General features: G+C 38.6%; 2 protein-coding genes across 2 annotated transcripts in view; both read left to right on the top strand.

Annotated features, from left to right (window-relative positions):
• Window positions 1-428: 428 nt before the first annotated feature.
• On the top strand, window positions 429-8,796 carry LOC107590471 (sal-like protein 4). Its single transcript, XM_016279222.1, has 5 exons — window positions 429-591; window positions 1,977-2,333; window positions 4,135-6,246; window positions 6,331-6,635; window positions 6,739-8,796. Exons 1-5 carry the CDS (start codon window positions 525-527, stop codon window positions 7,159-7,161), a joined length of 3,264 nt encoding a protein of 1,087 aa, XP_016134708.1. The 5' UTR covers window positions 429-524; the 3' UTR covers window positions 7,162-8,796.
• A 7,908-nt stretch (window positions 8,797-16,704) lies between these two features.
• The window catches only part of LOC107590488 (probable phospholipid-transporting ATPase IIA), a 45,312-nt gene continuing 42,041 nt past the window's right edge, over window positions 16,705-19,975 (top strand). The window contains exons 1-3 of the mRNA XM_016279241.1: window positions 16,705-16,803; window positions 16,904-17,064; window positions 18,578-18,720. Of these exons, the coding sequence (XP_016134727.1) occupies window positions 16,705-16,803; window positions 16,904-17,064; window positions 18,578-18,720 (403 nt within the window). The remainder of the gene's footprint in view (window positions 16,804-16,903; window positions 17,065-18,577; window positions 18,721-19,975) is intronic.

The raw sequence follows: 19,975 nt of genomic DNA, 5'->3' as shown, positions 1-19,975 counted from the left end.
AAATATACAATAAGGTATCCATGCATAAAGTGAGACACACAGATGCCCATTTAAAATATGTGAAATAAAAATACAATATAATAATATCATTCAGATATCAAGATGCATGCAATAGTTAGGCTATAAGTAAAAATTGTAATAATAAAATGTGATTGTGTTCTAAAATAATTCGATTTTTTTCTCCCCGCCTGCGCACTTGCTTCCCTCCCTCTCTCTGTCTCTCTAGCATCACTCTTCCCTCCCTCTCTCCCTCTCTCTCTCTCTCTCTTTCACATCTCCTCCCCCTTTCTCTCGACTCTGCATTTCTCATCAATGAAGCCTCATTTGAATAATGCTCGAGCACTTTGGACCGGAGCCAATCAGCTGTCAGAAGAGCATGATAAATCGCAATGCATTATTGATAATAATAATTACTTTGACATGCGCATTTCTACTCGAGGGGCTAATTTCCCCCAACCTGGAGAATTTCTAAAGGAGAGGGACTAAATAGTCTTACTATTCGCCCCTGATGGTTGTAGGTTACCATGTCGCGGCGCAAGCAATCCAAACCACAGCATATTCATTCAGACGAGCCCGCGTCGACAGAAAATGGTAAGTTTGAGGCGACAGAACTTTGTTTATAATTTTTTTTTTTTTTGCTTGTGTACTGTATGTTATTAGTTTCACTTCATATCCGAAATATGAAATTCGGCGTCAATGGGATCACGACCCTTGATATTGAGGTAATGTTGTTTTATAAATCGCAAAATCAACCCCCCAAAAAGTTGTTTAATACATCAAATTCGTTATAGATGCGCTGAAACTTCTGTGAATGTCTACTATCGCGGCAAGTTTAAGAAACACTGTAGTTTGCATCGTTTTTGTTTTGTTTGTTGGTTAATTGTTTTGCTAATCTAATGCTTACGTATTTACGAAGTTTGATATTTATCGGCGTTTTTACGTGCGTCGAGTCCGCGTCTTCTTGTTTTCTCACGTATTTAGTGTAACGTTTTGATGAGTGTCGTAATTAAAAACTATATATATATATATATATATATATATATATTTTTTTTTTTTTTTTGGAAATTTAAGATGCAATCAGGGATACTACACTTTTGAAAGTGAATCTTTTTTTATTTTTATTATTATGTTTTGCTTGGTCTCAAATGGAGGTGCTGTTTGGTTGTCTGCTAGCTCGGAGAACAATGCAACTCCACGTTTTCTTTACTATTCAAGTTGTCTGGTGAACAATTAACACATCCAGTTTCACTGTCAGAATGTTAACAGGTGGTCTTTCCCATTCATAAGAGATGATGAAATTTTGCATTTAACAATGGCCCTGTGAAAAGGGCCTTCCTAATAGTGCTGCAGCTTAATTTGATTTTGCTTTGCATTTTCTGTAATTAGAATAACCAACTGGCCTCTTTGCATTGTCATCAGCATTTTTTTTATTATTCATTATTAGGACTGTCTTGCAACATTTGTATGTTAAAGGCACACCAGTTAAGCATATGCTGTGTTTTATGAGCCTTATGGGTTTTATTTTATTGTAGAGGAACGAATGGAGGAGATGGAAGTTTATATTTGATATGCAATTTATCTTTTTGTTTTGGTAAATCCTTTCTAGTACGATTTGGATTTTATTTATTTTTGAACATGCTGTAAATGCTGCCCTCATCTGGTGGGACTTCATAACTGAAGAGCTGTGAATGTGGCTGCTTACAAAAGCAACCTATCTGTGTTTTCAATTGTTAAACGGCTGTTCTATGCAATTTAAAATCCAAAAATGCCATTTAATGCATGATATCAGAACATAAGTGACAAGTAAAATTGGACTACCTCTGTAAATTTCATTAGCATTAAAAAAACACTTTATGCCTTATCTTTTCAACAGTGAGTACTGCTAACACATTTTTCTAGAATTTGTTCCATATTTACCGCCTATTATCCTTTGGTCTTGAATAAGTCATCTCTCAAACTTTTTCTCTTTGGTGCAGGGATCTTGTTAAGTGGTCAAGGTGAGGAGGATGGCAATGAGGCTAAGAGGCGACGATCAGAGGAGACACGGGTTTGCAACAAATGTTGTGCCGAGTTCTTCGATGAAGCAGAGTTTCTCGAACATGAGAGAAATTGCACTAAGAGTCAGCAGGTCGTGATCATGAAAGATGGCGACGGGAGTGAAGTGCCCCCTGAGTTCTCCCAGCATTCTCTGGATGATTTCCCGGGTGATCAGGGCAATCAGTCTACCAGTAATTCACATTCAAAGCACAGTGCAGAGTCTGAGGAAATGATGGAAGGAGAGCTCATGCTGAACCATGATGACCCCTCAAATCACCATCAAGATGCGTCTGGCAGTTCAGACGTGGGGTACATGGTATCTTCCAAATTGCAAGACTCTGTGACTCTTGGGTCCATGGCTGCTACTAAAGTTGCTGTAACGCAGCACTCATCCAGTTTGTCCAATCTGAAGTCTCCACCCCCACAACCACACGAAGATGCCCTTCTTGCAATCCCCATGATCCTGGAACAGCTGGTCAGTCTCCAGCAGCAGCAACTGCAGCAGATTCAGCTAACCGAGCAGATACGCATCCAGGTGGCGATGATGGCACCTCAGAGTTTCCATTCCGCACTGGGTGCTGCTGTGGATCCACTGAAAGCACTGGGTGCACATTTATCACAGCAGCTTTCAGCCGCAGCTGCCCTCATTGGCAAACGGGCAGGCTCCCAGAACTTGTCCTTTGAAGCCTTAAAACAAGCAAAACTACCTCAATCCACCCCCATCCCCACATCCCTCGCTGGAGGTGTGGCCTCAGTGCCCTTGAAAGCAGACTTGAAAGGACTCCCAGATTTAGCTAGCCGACTTCCAGCGCTGCTTCCTCAATCTCCAGGGGTCATGGGATTACAAAGTCCCTTTAATATCCTTGCAACAAGCATAGATTCCTCTAAAAAGGCAAAAAATAAGATCCCTGCCATGTCAGAGTCAAAAATTGGTTCTGGTGAACATATGTTCAAGCACAAATGCAAGTTCTGTGGGAAGACATTTGGAAATGACAGCGCTCTCCAAATCCACTTGCGCTCACACACTGGCGAAAGGCCCTTTAAATGTAACATCTGTGGAAACCGTTTCACAACCAAAGGAAACCTCAAAGTGCATTTCCAGAGGCACAAAGAAAAATACCCACACATTAAGATGAATCCACATCCCATACCAGAACACCTGGACAACATGCCAACAAACAATGGCATCCCTTATGGCATGTCCATGCCCATAGAGGAAAACAATTTTGTGGACGCCAAACCAGTGCTGGGGCTTCCCTCGACAAGTCTCCATCCACCAGTGCTCCAAGGATTCAAGCCCTCATATGATATTCAATTAGGTGGGGACCTCTACTCCCAGAGGCCTTCTTCATCTGGCAGTGATGGTGCATCCATTTCTTCTGGCATGTTCGGTCAGGAGATGGCGGGACTGGATCAGAGCAAAGATTCCTCTGATGTACTGGCTGGATTGCACCACATAAACGTTAACGGACTATCTGGCGAAAATGGCTCTGGTACTGCAAAACTTCAGCAGATGGTGGATGGCTTGGAGACAAAGACAAATGACCCTAATGAATGTGTTATTTGCCATAGAGTGCTGAGCTGCCAAAGTTCCCTCAAAATGCATTACCGCACACACACTGGTGAGCGACCGTACAAATGCAAAATCTGTGGCAGGGCTTTCTCCACCAAGGGCAACCTTAAAGCTCATTATGGTGTTCATAGGGCCAACACTCTTCTTAAAATGCAACACTCTTGTCCTATTTGTCATAAGAAGTTCACCAATGCAGTTGTCCTCCAGCAGCATATTCGTATGCACATGGGTGGCCAGATTCCCAACACCCCTCTGCCAGAGAATCAGTTCGAAAGTCCTGAAGCACTGGATGCTAGCATGACTGAGGATAAGAACATTGACTCCACTGGCCATGAAGAGAGTATGGAAGAGCAAGACTTGGATTTGGACAATCAGGAGAAACTGAACACCTCTACAGAGCCCCAGCCCGCTGACAATGTCACATTCAAAGCACAGTGCAGAGTCTGAGGAAATGATGGAAGGAGAGCTCATGCTGAACCATGATGACCCCTCAAATCACCATCAAGATGCGTCTGGCAGTTCAGACGTGGGGTACATGGTATCTTCCAAATTGCAAGACTCTGTGACTCTTGGGTCCATGGCTGCTACTAAAGTTGCTGTAACGCAGCACTCATCCAGTTTGTCCAATCTGAAGTCTCCACCCCCACAACCACACGAAGATGCCCTTCTTGCAATCCCCATGATCCTGGAACAGCTGGTCAGTCTCCAGCAGCAGCAACTGCAGCAGATTCAGCTAACCGAGCAGATACGCATCCAGGTGGCGATGATGGCACCTCAGAGTTTCCATTCCGCTCTGGGTGTTGCTGTGGATCCACTGAAAGCACTGGGTGCACATTTATCACAGCAGCTTTCAGCCGCAGCTGCCCTCATTGGCAAACGGGCAGGCTCCCAGAACTTGTCCTTTGAAGCCTTAAAACAAGCAAAACTACCTCAATCCACCACCATCCCCACATCCCTCGCTGGAGGTGTGGCCTCAGTGCCCTTGAAAGCAGACTTGAAAGGACTCCCAGATTTAGCTAGCCGACTTCCAGCGCTGCTTCCTCAATCTCCAGGGGTCATGGGATTACAAAGTCCCTTTAATATCCTTGCAACAAGCATAGATTCCTCTAAAAAGGCAAAAAATAAGATCCCTGCCATGTCAGAGTCAAAAATTGGTTCTGGTGAACATATGTTCAAGCACAAATGCAAGTTCTGTGGGAAGACATTTGGAAATGACAGCGCTCTCCAAATCCACTTGCGCTCACACACTGGCGAAAGGCCCTTTAAATGTAACATCTGTGGAAACCGTTTCACAACCAAAGGAAACCTCAAAGTGCATTTCCAGAGGCACAAAGAAAAATACCCACACATTAAGATGAATCCACATCCCATACCAGAACACCTGGACAACATGCCAACAAACAATGGCATCCCTTATGGCATGTCCATGCCCATAGAGGAAAACAATTTTGTGGACGCCAAACCAGTGCTGGGGCTTCCCTCGACAAGTCTCCATCCACCAGTGCTCCAAGGATTCAAGCCCTCATATGATATTCAATTAGGTGGGGACCTCTACTCCCAGAGGCCTTCTTCATCTGGCAGTGATGGTGCATCCATTTCTTCTGGCATGTTCGGTCAGGAGATGGCGGGACTGGATCAGAGCAAAGATTCCTCTGATGTACTGGCTGGATTGCACCACATAAACGTTAACGGACTATCTGGCGAAAATGGCTCTGGTACTGCAAAACTTCAGCAGATGGTGGATGGCTTGGAGAAGAAGACGAATGACCCCAATGAATGTGTTATTTGTCATAGAGTGCTGAGCTGCCAAAGTTCCCTCAAAATGCATTACCGCACACACACTGGTGAGCGACCGTACAAATGCAAAATCTGTGGCAGGGCTTTCTCCACCAAGGGCAACCTTAAAGCTCATTATGGTGTTCATAGGGCCAACACTCTTCTTAAAATGCAACACTCTTGTCCTATTTGTCATAAGAAGTTCACCAATGCAGTTGTCCTCCAGCAGCATATTCGTATGCACATGGGTGGCCAGATTCCCAACACCCCTCTGCCAGAGAATCAGTTCGAAAGTCCTGAAGCACTGGATGCTAGCATGACTGAGGATAAGAACATTGACTCCACTGGCCATGAAGAGAGTATGGAAGAGCAAGACTTGGATTTGGACAATCAGGAGAAACTGAACACCTCTACAGAGCCCCAGCCCGCTGACAACGAAGATCAGGCTTTCCAAGGTCCACTATCTATGTTTACAGGCATCGCTGCTCTGGAGAACCACATGAAGAGCCTCACCTCTGCACTGAACCTGCAACGACAAAGCAGCACTGCTTCTGAGAGCGATAGCGGGCTGAAAGATTCCCCTTCAGGGTCTGGAGAAATGGATTACAAGACTGGCCGCAGTCCAGCTGTGTCAGATTCTGTGTCCTTTCACTCTTTGTCCCCTATAGATGGTCCCCTGAGTAATGGACAATCAAAATCACCAGAATCCACAAACCCAGACGATGGAATTAAATCCAGACCTGACTCTGATGCACCTCAAGATTTTAGCGAAAACAGTGGAGCACTGGACTTGACGTCAAGTTTTACCCCAAAACCCATCAAAGAGGAGCCAGGCATGTCCTTCTCCAATGGCGAATATGGTACGTTTTGTTAATTTCAACATGCTTAACATGGCACTGACATTTCCTCTTGATGTTTTGCCTATAAGTTTTCTTCTCTCTCAGGTTCTAGTCGGTTACCATTCATGAGGGTGCCTCCAAGTCTGGTCAAACTGGAGATGCAGATTCCTCCTGAGACTCCCATGGGTGCTCATGGCCTGTACAGCTCCCAATTGCCCCAAGGAGCTGCCACTCCTCCTGCTACTTCCAGTGCTCCTCGCCGCTCCACCAAGCAACATCTCTGCAACTCCTGTGGGAAGAACTTTTCATCTGCCAGTGCCCTGCAGATCCATGAACGTACACACACGGGCGAGAAGCCGTTTGGTTGCACAATTTGTGGCAGGGCTTTCACAACAAAGGGAAACCTTAAGGTGAAGATGTCTTTTCGACTTCAGATTTTTGTTAGTGAATTGATCGAAAATGTCTTGTGTATACTGCAATAAGTCTTACTGACTCTTGTTTCCTATTTTACAGGTGCATGTTGGGACCCACATGTGGAATAATACAGCAAGACGAGGTCAACGACTCTCGTTGGATAACCCAATGGCTTTGGTGGCCATGGGTGCCGAGTCCCAGATGAAACCAGATATGCTGCCGCCCCTCAAGGATTTGATTCCCCCACCGATTAATTTCGACCCGTCGATGTGGAACCAGTATGCCGCTGCCTTCACAAACGGGCTGACCATGAAGACCAATGAGATTTCAGTCATCCAAAATGGCGGCATCCCTCTCCCAGGAAGTCTCGCTGGAGGTCCTTTAGTGGGCTCTACTGGGGGAATAACCAAGATGGAGACCTCTCAGATGGGCATCCCTGGCACAATTGCAGAAATGGAAAAGAGTGGCTCTGACAGCATAGCAAAGTTTCCACATTTTATGGAGGAGGGTAAAGTGAATTAGAAAGTAAAAGGACTACAGACAGATGTTCCCAATCAACGGTCTGCATTGTGCTAATGAGCCTGCTGAAATGTTAGAAACTGGGCTATTTATTAATTCAGTCCTTAGTTGGTACAATCAATTCATACATGTAAAATTGCTTTTAAGAAGTTGCAAATTTACATATTGCCTAAAACGGGCCATGCCTTCCTTATTGGACCCTATTGATTACTTCTAGTTGAATCTGATCTAACTACTGTAGTTTTTCTTTTCTTTCTCTCTCTCTAATATATGCGGGTATTTTGTCAGTTTTGTTTCTAGAAGTTGAATGTAAGTCTTACTTGAAATAGCTTTATTCCAGAGCAGTCTCATTAGTGATGGGGTACTCTTTGTGAGTTACATTGGGCTCAGCTCTATGACCCTCAGGAGGATCTCAGCCACAGGTGACCAGAGATCTCAATGTTTTAACATTTTAACATCTTGTTCATCTCTGCTTGACTACACATAGTCCTGTTGTTGTGTTCCATTAAAGTTCACTTGTCACAAATAACATGCATTGCATAGATGTCATACAGCAAAGGTGTTTGTGGAATATGTGCCTAGATAAATTGACCATTCCACACAATCTACTGAAGATTACAGTTTCAATGATGGACATAATGAGTAGTTATAATATAGGTTTGTTTTGAAACTGGATTTCACTAACTTATTATTATTTTTTTTTTACTCTATACTTTCTATTTGCGCTTGATACCAAAAATGATTTTGCTAAGTGCCTGTCTTGGAGTGCTTTTCTCGCTCCTCTGTATTTTCCTCCCCCCTCGCCCTCACAAAAGACACCACAGGATTGTAATAAAGGCCTTTCTTTTATTTAGACCACAATATGCTATTTTTTTTCAAGAAGTCATTGTTCTTTTTTTTTAAAGTGATTTTAATTTGGTAGTAGTTCTTGCTTTCAGTGATCTCTCTCTCTCTCTCTCTTATCAAATATTAGATTGAGTTGTTTTCATTTGAGACCTTTTAATAGGAGGTTAAAAGGCCGGTATAATACTGAAATGCCTAATCATTCCTTGCACTTTATTTTTTCCTCATTCTGCTAAAATCTGATATAAACCAGTCAAGGAACTTTTGTTTCTTGGGCTCATCATTCAGAGATAATTTGCTTGCTTGCTGCAGTTTTAGGACCCACCGAGTTTTAGAATTCTGTAAATTTGCCATTTACCATGCATTTTATACTTGTGAGCTAAGCAGGCATGCATATCTTGTCCCAAAACCTCAGCAGTCATTCTTATTCTGGGAAAAAGTCATGGTTTGCTACCCAGTTGTGTATTGTTGTGGGGAAATGTTTTCGAGATCGTAGTCATGCATGAGTTAAAGGAATGAGCTTGTGTGTATGTGCACATAGTATATAAACCGTAGAGACTTCACGCTAGTCAAATTTCTACCTCATTTAGATTTTTATTTTTTTTATTTTTTGGCATTGTGTTTGGAGTTATGGTTGCATTGTGCCCCCGTAACCTGCTGATTTCTGTAATATAATGAATGTATCGCCAGATACTTTGCACAACACTTGTTCAGAATAGGCAGACTCCTCCTGTACATTCTCTTTCTAATATGCATTTACCAAGTTGTGCCTTTTTTCTAGATGTAAAAAAAAAAGGTGGTGTCAGATTTTGGATAAATGGGGTCATGTCTGTATGATTGTTCAAATGTTGAGTCTGTTTTAGGCTTGTTTACAGTGTAGACTTTTTGTAAATGATTGCTTTTGTTTGTTCCCCTTCTGTTCTGATATTTTGAGAATAAAAACAAGGATGACTTTTCCAAAACTTTGTCTAAATCAACATGCAGTCATTACTGTTATAGGGGAAAAAAGACACTTGAGGACACTGAGGTGGATGATACAGCATGAGGGATACTTGTGTAAACGGATTATAATGCAAGAAAGCGTTTTATTATCATTCCCGTGTTCTCCAAGTAGAAAACATGACTAGTAAGTTATTTGTTTGCAATGAAGGCAAACTGATCTGAATAGATGACATTTAAAAAAAGTATCTGATTTAATTTGATTTAAAGTTAGTTTCAGCCTTCTACTGCTATCATTGTGTTCACTCCATGGTACATAGAATATTAAATATACAAAATAAAACCACATGAACTTTGTATAGCATGGTACTGAACGACTACCATGCTATTTCCCTTACAAAAAAATATTGTGATGGTTTTATGGCTATTTACACAAAAGTACTGAAAATCATGTACCATGGTATTAGATGATACTCCAATGTACTTTCAGAAATACAGTGAAACTACTGGTAAATGTCTAAAAAACCCAATGGTGATATATATATATATATATATATATAGATAGATAGCTAGTCGGGGAAGTCGTGGCCTAATGGTTAGAGAGTCAGACTGGTAACTCAACGGTTGCGAGTTCAAATCTCCGGTCTGGCAGGGATTGTAGGCGGGGGGGAGTGAATGTACAGCGCTCTCTCCCACCTTCAATACCATGACTGAGGTGCCCTTGAGCAAGGCACCGAACCCCCAACTGCTCCCCGGGCGCCGCAGCATAAATGGCTGCCCACTGCTCCGGGTGTGTGTTCATGGTGTGTGTGTGCACTTTGGATGGGTAAATGCAGAGCACTAATTCCAAGTATGGGTCACCATACTTGGCCACATGTCAGGTCACTTTCATATATATATATATTTTTTTTACAAGTTATTTCGCCACTTCAGGGGCCTAATGGTTAGAGAGTTGGACTCATTAAGGTTGTGGGTTTGAGTCTCGTCCCCCAACTGCTCCCCGGACGCCGCAGCAAAAAAATGGCTGCCCACTGTGTGTGTTCATGGTGTGTGTGCACTTTGAATGGGATAAATGCAGAGCACTAATTCCGATTACGGGTCACCATACTTGGCCACATGTCACTAGTCACTAGGATTTACAAGAAAACCATAATATTAGCATGGTTTATGGATATTTTACATGTTTTAATGTGATCAGAACATACTTTGTCACCTTGGAATTATAAGGTTCTATCTGCATTCTGAGCAGTTTCGAGATCTAGAGCTTCAAAGTTTTTTTAAGTGATTATGGGGAACAAGTCTCTTTCATACACAAGTCGCAAAACTTATCACATAATGTAAAGAAGTTCTCACAGAATAAGAATATGTGAATAACTCAATTTTGACAAAAAGTGGCAGATAGAACCTTGTCTAATACACAACCTTTTAGTTGTGTATACTAAAAACAGTATACACAACTACCCATACAACAGTTCGGTGAAACTACAAAACACTCTATTACCACAGCAATATGTCATTGAGCACAAACTTATATCCTGTAATTCTAAAGAAAAAAAACAATGCATAATGATAAGCAAAGAGAATAATGCCTGTGCATGGCTGAAACACACAGGCCAGAGTGCTGATATTGTTGAGTCCCTTCATGTTGAACGCGCGCAGCCCTAACTAACTTACCCATCAGCCTCCGCCCAGCGCGCGGGCGACTGCTGCTCCACTGCGGACTACAATGACGGACAACATTCCGCTGCAGCTCGTCCGACACAAAAAACGACATGACAACAAACGAAGAGACGGGTAAGAGCACCAAACGACGTTAAATGACAACAAAAACGCGTCGACTGGAAAATGGAGGCTTGTTTATGCATGATAGCATGATAGCTAACAGCACTGCAACCCTTAACCCGCAAAATGCTGTCGATAACGACATAATTTCGCGCCGTGACACTGGTTAACTCATTATTTTATTATGATTTTTTTATATAGCGTTGAATATTCGCTATGAAGATGTCGTCTGAGCGATATTAGAGTCTTGATATGGTTGTATATGGGAGAGGCAAGTGCACATCCGTGTTCCGGGACACAGGTGAATTGTTGTTAAGGATGGCTCTCAATATTTAAAGAAAAAATTAATATTTCTCCCTATGTATTATGCTCTTTTTGGCCAAATATTTTCGGTGTGATGATTTTAAGGCCTTTTGTGAGGATGGCCGACACACTTGGCACTCTGGTCAGTCTTTGAGTGCCATATAATGTCCAGCTATTTATAAGCACGTGCAAATAAAATCACCACAGTTTCCGTCAAAATGCCACAATTGTTACAATTATTGATGCTGTAACTCTGGTGGCTTTCACTAAGCATAAGTACCATGTTTTCTGGACATGTATCATGGTAGTACCATAGTATGCTTTTAAATGCCTAGCAATATGTAAATACATTGCATATATAAATGTCTAGGTACTAATTCTATTCAGTGTATTAATCACTCTCTCTAAAAAAAATTGCATTACTTATTACTAATTACGTTCTAAAGCCCTTATCATCCTCGACCAGTTGAACAACAGAAGGATAGACATGGAACTTAATTCTTTCAAATAAATAATATAAAATTGCATAAATTATTCTTGAACGGACTGGGGTATTTAAAGGGAGAAGGTTGCATTAAAAACATACATTTTAACATTAGATGTTAAATTTTGATGTTATATCAGTTATTTTTTATGTAGAATTGTTCTATAGTCTATACTGTATTTAATGCAATTACATGAGAAATAATACAATTACAAATAATACCGTACTTGTACTTTAGCACAGGGATTGTGTATTATTAAAAATGAAATAAACACAAAAATGTCTGTTTAATTCCAAACTGTAATCTTTTTTTTGTTTCTAAATGTAGTTTCAAGACAGATATAGCTCATGTACTAAAAAAAACAAACAAATGCAGGGTTTGTGATTCACTAAATGTCTTAAATTCACAAATTGAGTTTATGTCAGTTTAGTTTTATTTTCTACAAGCTGTTGTCATTCAGTTATGCTTCACATATATTGAAGTAAAATACCCAGTATATATATATATATATAGTTCTTGATAAGAGTTTGTTTGATGAAGGTGTTGGTAAGAGGTAGATGGTGAAAGCTAATATTTACTGACACGCTTGTGTTGCTTGCTTGAAAATATTTCTGTGGCTGCAGTGAAATTCCAGCATCCATTATTCCATTTCTGTATCTGTATTTGAAGTGCTTTGTGAATCAAGCCACACGTTCATGATGATGTTGTGTATTTAGGTGCTGCCCATGGTCCAGATGCTGCGGTGGGGGAGATTTCCGTCCTCGGACCGTGTGGTTGGGCCATCCAGAAAAGAGAGAGCAGAGATACCCAAGAAATGTCATAAACAACCAGAAATACAATTTCTTCACCTTCCTGCCAGGGGTGAGTGACTATGAACGTTCAGAGAGAAGTTGGTGTTAACCACCAGAGTAATTCAAGAACGTGTTGAGCAACGATTTATGTTGCTTAACATGTTTTTTAATTGCTCTGGTGGTCAACCATGAGCAGTTTGAAACATTTAGGCGAGGTGTGTTGCTTTTGTGAGCAGAGTTTTGATTTCAGACACTCTCGGAGACTTGCATCAAAATCTTTAATTTTGACGAAAAAGCAACCGCCCAGATCTCCCTAGCAACCGCAGAACACTTTCGCATCAGTGTAGCAATGTCTTGGCAACCACCCAGAACACCCTAGCAACTTGGAGTTTCTACGTTTACACAAAATGTAAAAGTCTTGTTTCTTCACGCCGTGCCGAGTGCCACTTTTAAAAGCAACCTTGACCAGATTGCGTTATGGAAAAAAAATATTTTGCATTGCAAATGCCTTCTGGTTATTTTGAATGTTTTGAAGGACAAATGATAAAGTTAAATTCTGAATGTTTTGTAAATGAGTGCCTAGAACTCTGTCATATAACAAAAAGCAAACAGAGAGGTGGTTTAATGTAAACACTTGAAGCTTGGCATCGTCAAAACATGTAATTCTAGCTGAATGGTGCTTGCTACCTGAGCCAATATGTGACCCTGGACCACAAAACCAGTCGTAAGGGTCAATTTCTCGAAATTGAGATGTATACGTCATCTGAAATCTGAATAAATAAGCTTTTCATTGATGTATGGTTTGCTAGGATAGGACAATATTTGGCCGAGATACAACTATTTGAAAATCTGGAATCTGAGGGTGCAAAAAAAAAAAATCTAAATATTGAGAAAAACGCCTTTAAAGTTGTCCAAATGAAGTTCTTAGCAATGCATATTACTAATCAAAAATTAAGTTTTGATATATTTACGGTAGGAAATATATAAAATATCTTCATGGAACATGAACTTTACTTAATATCCCAATGATTTTTGGCATAAAAGAAAAATCAATAATTTTGACCCATACAATGTATTGTTGGCTATTGCTACAAATATACCCCAGCAACTTAAGACTGGTTTTGTGCTCCAGGGTCACATATGTGTGTTTCATAGTTGATGGAAATATGTTGAAATTAATTTGAAAATGTTAAAGGAAGAAATCCTTTAATATCACTAACAAAAAAGTGCCATAGTAGTACCATGCTTTTTTGGACATGTACTATGGTAATAGCATGATTTCTTTAAAGCATGATATACAATATGGTTCAAAATTAAGTTTGGGGTCAGTAAGATTCTTTTGTTTTTTATTTATATTTAAAAAAGACTTATGCAGGAAACATTAAATTGATCAAAAGTGACAGTAAAGACATTTATAATATAATTTACATATTTTTTTAATTTCATATAAATACTGTTTATTTGAACTTTGAATTAATCAAAGAATCCTGAAAAAATTTATTACCGTTTTTATATAATATTAAGCATCACAGCTGTTTTCAACATCGATAATAATAAGAAATATCGAGCATATTAGAATGATTTCTGAAGGATTATGTGACACTGAAGACTGGAGTAATGGTGCTGAAAATTCAGCTTAATTTTTTTTGTTGTAGAGTACTTTTCAGTACTTTTTAACGTTGTTCTCATACATGTCAATGTTTTTGTGAAAGTCTAGCAGTGTGTGTTCAATTCAAGATATAGATTTGTCGTTTTTTTGGTTTGATTTTTGCCATAGATATAACTTTTTACATTCATTATGCAAGTGTGTGTTATAAAACATGTGGTCACTTTCAGAATTTTTGCGATTAGTTACAGATCTGTTTATTTATTTTTGTAGTGTGAATTTTGAATTCCGTGAAGGTGAAAAGTAGTGGCATCCAGGTTGGAGATCTTATCATTGTTGAAAAGGTTGGTTTGCTAATCAGCTCTCTCATTGTTAGGAATTGAGATCTTCTGACAAATGGCATCTCATACCTCTCAATGCTTTAGCTGTTTACCTTCCCCTGAGATTAAGGCAATCTGACCCCTGCGTGGGGCAGGAAGACATAACATAAGCTTAATATGTATATGTAAAATGAAAATAGTGCTTGAATGTGCATTTTCAAAACAAAAATCTATGGTTTTTGCCACACTAGAGCTTAATTTGATTATATATCTATAAATTGAACATAGAATATTTGTATTGTATTTATTTATTTATTAAAGTAACCAATGGACCATTCAGGTCTATGAGCATTTCATGCTGGAAAAAGCTGTCAATCATTTTGAATGACTGAAGCATGTGACCCGAGGCCAGTGGTTGGTTATTAGTAATCCTGCCTAATTCCACTCTGGTATTTAGTGTTGCCTTTTGTTCAACTCTTGCCTTTTTGCCATGCAGACTGAAGCCTATTGTAAGGGAGTTGCGCTGTTGGTTTCCCTCTGCGAAGTCTGAGAACATGAAATTTGAGAGTCTCCAATTACCCACCAGGCTAATTTTCTTAAAAATGGTGATTTTACACAGAAAGATGGCTCACACAGGCTGCGCTCAATCTGGTTTTGTTAAAAAAGCACTGTAAAAAAAACTTTATTATTATTCAACCTCAAGTGTGAATCTAATGAAAGCATGTCCATATCACATTCTTTTCGCCCCAAACTTAATATATATACAGTGTATATATATTAAGAGAAATATACAGTGTATTTTATTATAATAGTATTTGCATGTTTTACATATATATATATATATATATATATATATATATATATATTTTTTTTTTATGTTTGGGGTGAAATGTCTCAGTTTTTTTAATTATAATTTTATTGTAATTTGTATTTGCATGTTTTACATAATGAAATGCATTATGGCATTATTTTCCTCACCAAATTCTCATTAACATCTCATAGCACCTGGAATTGACTTCAAAGTCAATTAAAATTATTATTATTGTAATTAATATTATTCTAATTATGTTGCTGTTACTTAAATATAATGGCTTTTTAAAAATGTGCATAAATTAAACTATTATAGGTTTTGCATTATGGTAATGAAAATCGGTGGGACAGTATGCTTGATTGCCATGAAAATTATGCACAAATTCAATATAATATATATATCAATATAATATTTTTTTTGGGGGGGGGGGGGGAAATGTCAGATTTGAAGTATTTGAATTATTCGGACTTGATAAATCAATTATGTCAGCATCTATCTGCCACTTTCTGGCAAGCGTTGTATTTCACCTTCAATGTAATATGTTTGATCTTCTAACCCTAATCTGTGGAAAATCCAATTTGGTTTAATATTTAGAGCTTGCATGTGGGTTATGGGTTGCATATAGCAAAAGCCTAATTGATTAAAAGCGTAGCCCACATTTGAGAGACCGAAGTCACGCCCAATGTTTTGAAACATCTGCTGAGTTTAATAGCATGGCGAATTCATCTTCTAATAACTACAAACAGAGCTGGGAGTGAAGCGAGGGTCAGGCCGGGTGGAACGGGCGGTCAGAGCTGCCACAGGGCACCACCCAGTGATTTGCTGCGGGCTATACTCTTAAAACCAGCCGAATACTGGTAATTGAGTAGATTAAAGCCAAACTGAACTTACACAACTAAACCAAGGTGACAGGCAGCACATAGCAGAGATTTAAGCTTTCAGTTTGAATGGAAATCTTATACAGCATTACAGTTAGTCAATCTTAAATGGTGATTGTGCATTAATGGCTGTCAACCATGTCGGTACACACGAGTGGTCTGAACTTATTTACACAGTGCATTTTTTATTTTGGTTGCACATGTGCACCTGCGCACCACTTATGTGCACCCCTGCATGTGTGTGTGTGTGTGTGTATATATATATATATATATATATATATGCACACATTCAGATTTTGCGATCACAGATTTGAATGCAAAATCAAGTGAACTGTGCATTATTAGCAGCAGCTTGCATTCCTGTCTTATTTCATTAGTTGAATGATGCTAATATCTAAATTCACCAGTAGATTAGATTCAAATAAGTACATTATTTTACAGGATATGCACTTTTTTAATATTTCAAGTGAATGCAATCACTGATAATACTACAAAAAAATTATATTACAACAATAGGCTATGATATAATTTTGAAATTGTAAAAACATGAAGTAATATTTACAATTCTACTTTTACTGTCTCTGACACTAATTACATAAGTACATCATGATTACTGGTGGGTTTTCACTGAAAAACAACAAAAAATGCAGCAAATAAAAAAAGAGAAAAAAGGTCCTGCAAAATCCTGGTGGGACTCAAAGTGGCTTAATGCTTTTCAGGCATCTTATAATGTGGACAGCACCATTCCTTTTTTAAGCTTAGAAAAGCTTGTTAGATAATCCTCAAACATGTTTTGTTCTCCAATCCAAGGCACCGTGGTTGGGGTGGTGATTTACACCGGTAAAGAGCTGCGCAGTGTAATGAACACCTCCAACCCAAGACATAAGGTAAAATTAGCAAGTATCCTAAAGTCAGCATCATTTTAAACCAAGTCCAAAACTGATAAATCTGTCTCCCACTCATACTGGATGTGATGTGCTGTTGCAGATCGGCCTGATTGACCTGGAAGTGAATTGTCTGACTAAGATCCTGTTTGGCGCTCTGGTGGTGGTCTCACTGGTCATGGTGGCTCTGCAGCACTTCGCTGGACGCTGGTATCTCCAGATCTTCCGCTTTCTTCTGCTCTTCTCCAACATCGTCCCCATCAGGTAGGAGTTTATTCTCCTCTATATGTCTGTCAAATCTGAGGCTGTTTCCTTCAGCTTGACAGTTACTGAAGGAAACAGCAATAAGTTCAGACATTTTGAAGATTGAACATTTTAATTATAGTTTGATATCTCTCATATTGAATGTCCAGTAATGCTTGCCTGATTAATCCACTGAAATTTGGCATTTTGAGATTATTAAACCGTACCAACAGTAAACACATTGTTGCCTAAATTTGATAAGATTTAATGCATGTTGGGCGATACAGTTTTGAATGTAGCTAGCAAGGCTTCCTGATCTCATTCCTCTATAATTTCTGCTGCTCTCTCCTAAAAGTGGCTAAAAAACCGTTAAAGGGATGCACCAAAGTATGGGCCAATAAACGGTATGAGCCAATAAAAGCAATTAGCTAATTGTTTAAAAACAGCCGATGATCAGGGACGATTACATGCTGTCAATCAAAAGGGGGTTGATAACTTTTATTATGTTTTTACTCAGTTGAGTTGTAAACAAACAATTCAGTTTTCATTTGAGTATGGTTGTTATTTCTATAATATATATCTATTATTATTAAAAAAGTAGTTTAATAATAGTTTGCGGGCTCAGTGGTTAATTTTAACCTCTAATATTATACGTAACATTCCCTGTATAGCTTACTGTAGGGCTGTCACTAACGATTATTTTGGTAATCGAGTAATCGGTCGATTTTTCTGTCAAATAACCCATTTAATCCCAATTTTTTTCCTAGACATGAAAATATCCAAATGATGTGTCATTAGTAACCCTTTGAAATGATCAATATTTGAAAATCTTTATGGAAAAGTGTGTTTTATGGTTGGTCACAATTGTGACCGGTGGGTATACTGAATTAAAATATTTCTGCAGTCTTCAAAATTAATATATATATATATATCTCTGCCCAGTTATGGACACATTTTAAACTCTGTTTCATCACATTCTCTATTAAACATAAAAACCCTTATACAACACTGATAGGAATATTGAGATAAAAGACAAAAAATATCAACATATTTCAAAATTGTTACTTTATTGTAACATATATCATAACATTGTTATATTAGTGCAACCAGTATTAAAACATCAATATTGTAACTTATTTGTAACATTTGAACTTTTTAATAACTTTTAATTGCATAATATATATATATATATATTTTTTTTTTTTTGTTAATAAAAATAGACCTAAGCGAACAATAGACTTTAAAATTGCTTTCATGGATTCTCGTCCGTGGAATGCATTATTTTGCTGATTAATCGACATGAGCAAAATGCAATCAAGGATTTTTTTATAATCGAGTACTCGAATTTAATTGAGGAATCATGACTGTCTTTGTTTACAGCATTAGTTGGGAGAGATTTTTTTCTTTAAAAAAAAACTAATTGTAGGTATTGGTATAGCCAGATGTCATTCTGAATAATCGGCTATCGATATCGGTGGAGAAATTTAGTATCGGGCATCACAAATGTCTAGCACTCATTATGCTTTATTTGCAGTTTGCGTGTGAATTTGGACATGGGCAAAATGGTGTTCAGTTGGATGATCAAGAAAGACTCTAAAATCCCCGGGACGGTGGTTCGAGCCAGTACCATACCAGAGCAACTGGGCCGGATCTCTTATCTGCTCACAGACAAAACTGGTATGATTCAAGTGAACTGTAAATGCTTTTGTAAAATCTGCATTTTTGTTAACAAAGCAACAAAAGTTGGCAGATTTTGGTGGGATTTTCCATTGGGAACTTCCATTGTGTGATGTATACTACCAGTTAAAAGGTTTTGGGGTCCGTTTTTGGTTGTTTTTTTGTAATTAATATTTTTATTCATCAAGGATGTGTTAAATTGAACAAAAGTGACAGTAAAGACATTTCTAATGTTTCAGAGTTTTATATTTCAAATAAATGCTGTTCTTTTGGAACTTTTTTTATTCTTTAAAATAATCCTGAGAAAAGTATCACAGTTTCCACATAAATATAAGGCAGCACAGCTGTTTTCAACATTGATAATAATCAGAAATGTTTCTTGAGCAGCAAATCAACATATTAGAATGATTTCTGAAGATCATGTGACACTGAAGACTGGAGTAATGATGATGAAAATTCAGCTTTGATCACAGATATAAATTACATTTTAAAACATATTCAAGTAGAAAATAATTTTAAATGGAAATAATATCTCCTAATATGACTGTTTTTGCTGCATTTCTAATCAAAATAAATGCAGACTTCTTTCAAAAAAAAAAAAAAATCTTATCGACCCCAAACTTTTGAACGGTAGTGCATTTCAGAGTAAAGAAGAATATACAATGGGAAATGTTTAGTTGGATTGTGGAAAATTATTGGTTAATGTTGTTTTTCCCCATCCAAATGGCTATTGGGTGGGTGCATTTGCCAGTTAGCAACCACTTAGCAGCGCCCTAGCAACCATCAGAACACCTTAGCAACCAGATTGCAACAGAGCCAAGCACCACTCACATTTTCACCAGAAAAAATCTAGTTACCTTTATATAAGTGGAAGTTAATTGTAAAAATGAACATTTTTATGTGACTCAGGAGAAAATGTAAAAGGAAGTCATGGCTTTGACATAGGGGTGTGCGATATCACGATTTTTGATTGTGGATGATTAAAATGTCTCCATGGTCTGCTCTTGAAGACATATCGTAGTATCGTGCTACAGCGCACATTCTATCAGATGCAGTTCTGTCGCCTCTGGCACTTATTCGCAATCACAAAAGTACATTATTTGCATGTTTTAAAGCCTTGCCGGTTAAACAGTACATTCACGTGCTGTTCTGACGTGCGCTTTTTCGTAGGCTACTTGCCGCTTGTCAATAAAGGGACAGTTCACCCAAAAATTTAAATTCTGTCATTATTTACACGCTCTCATGTTCTCATGTT

This window comes from Sinocyclocheilus grahami, unplaced genomic scaffold (assembly GCF_001515645.1).
Source record: "Sinocyclocheilus grahami isolate Dianchi unplaced genomic scaffold, SAMN03320097.WGS_v1.1 scaffold128.1, whole genome shotgun sequence".
In the NCBI taxonomy this organism is placed as follows: domain Eukaryota; kingdom Metazoa; phylum Chordata; class Actinopteri; order Cypriniformes; family Cyprinidae; genus Sinocyclocheilus; species Sinocyclocheilus grahami.
Note: the sequence above shows the minus strand (reverse complement) of the source record. Positions and strands in the feature narration are given on the sequence as shown.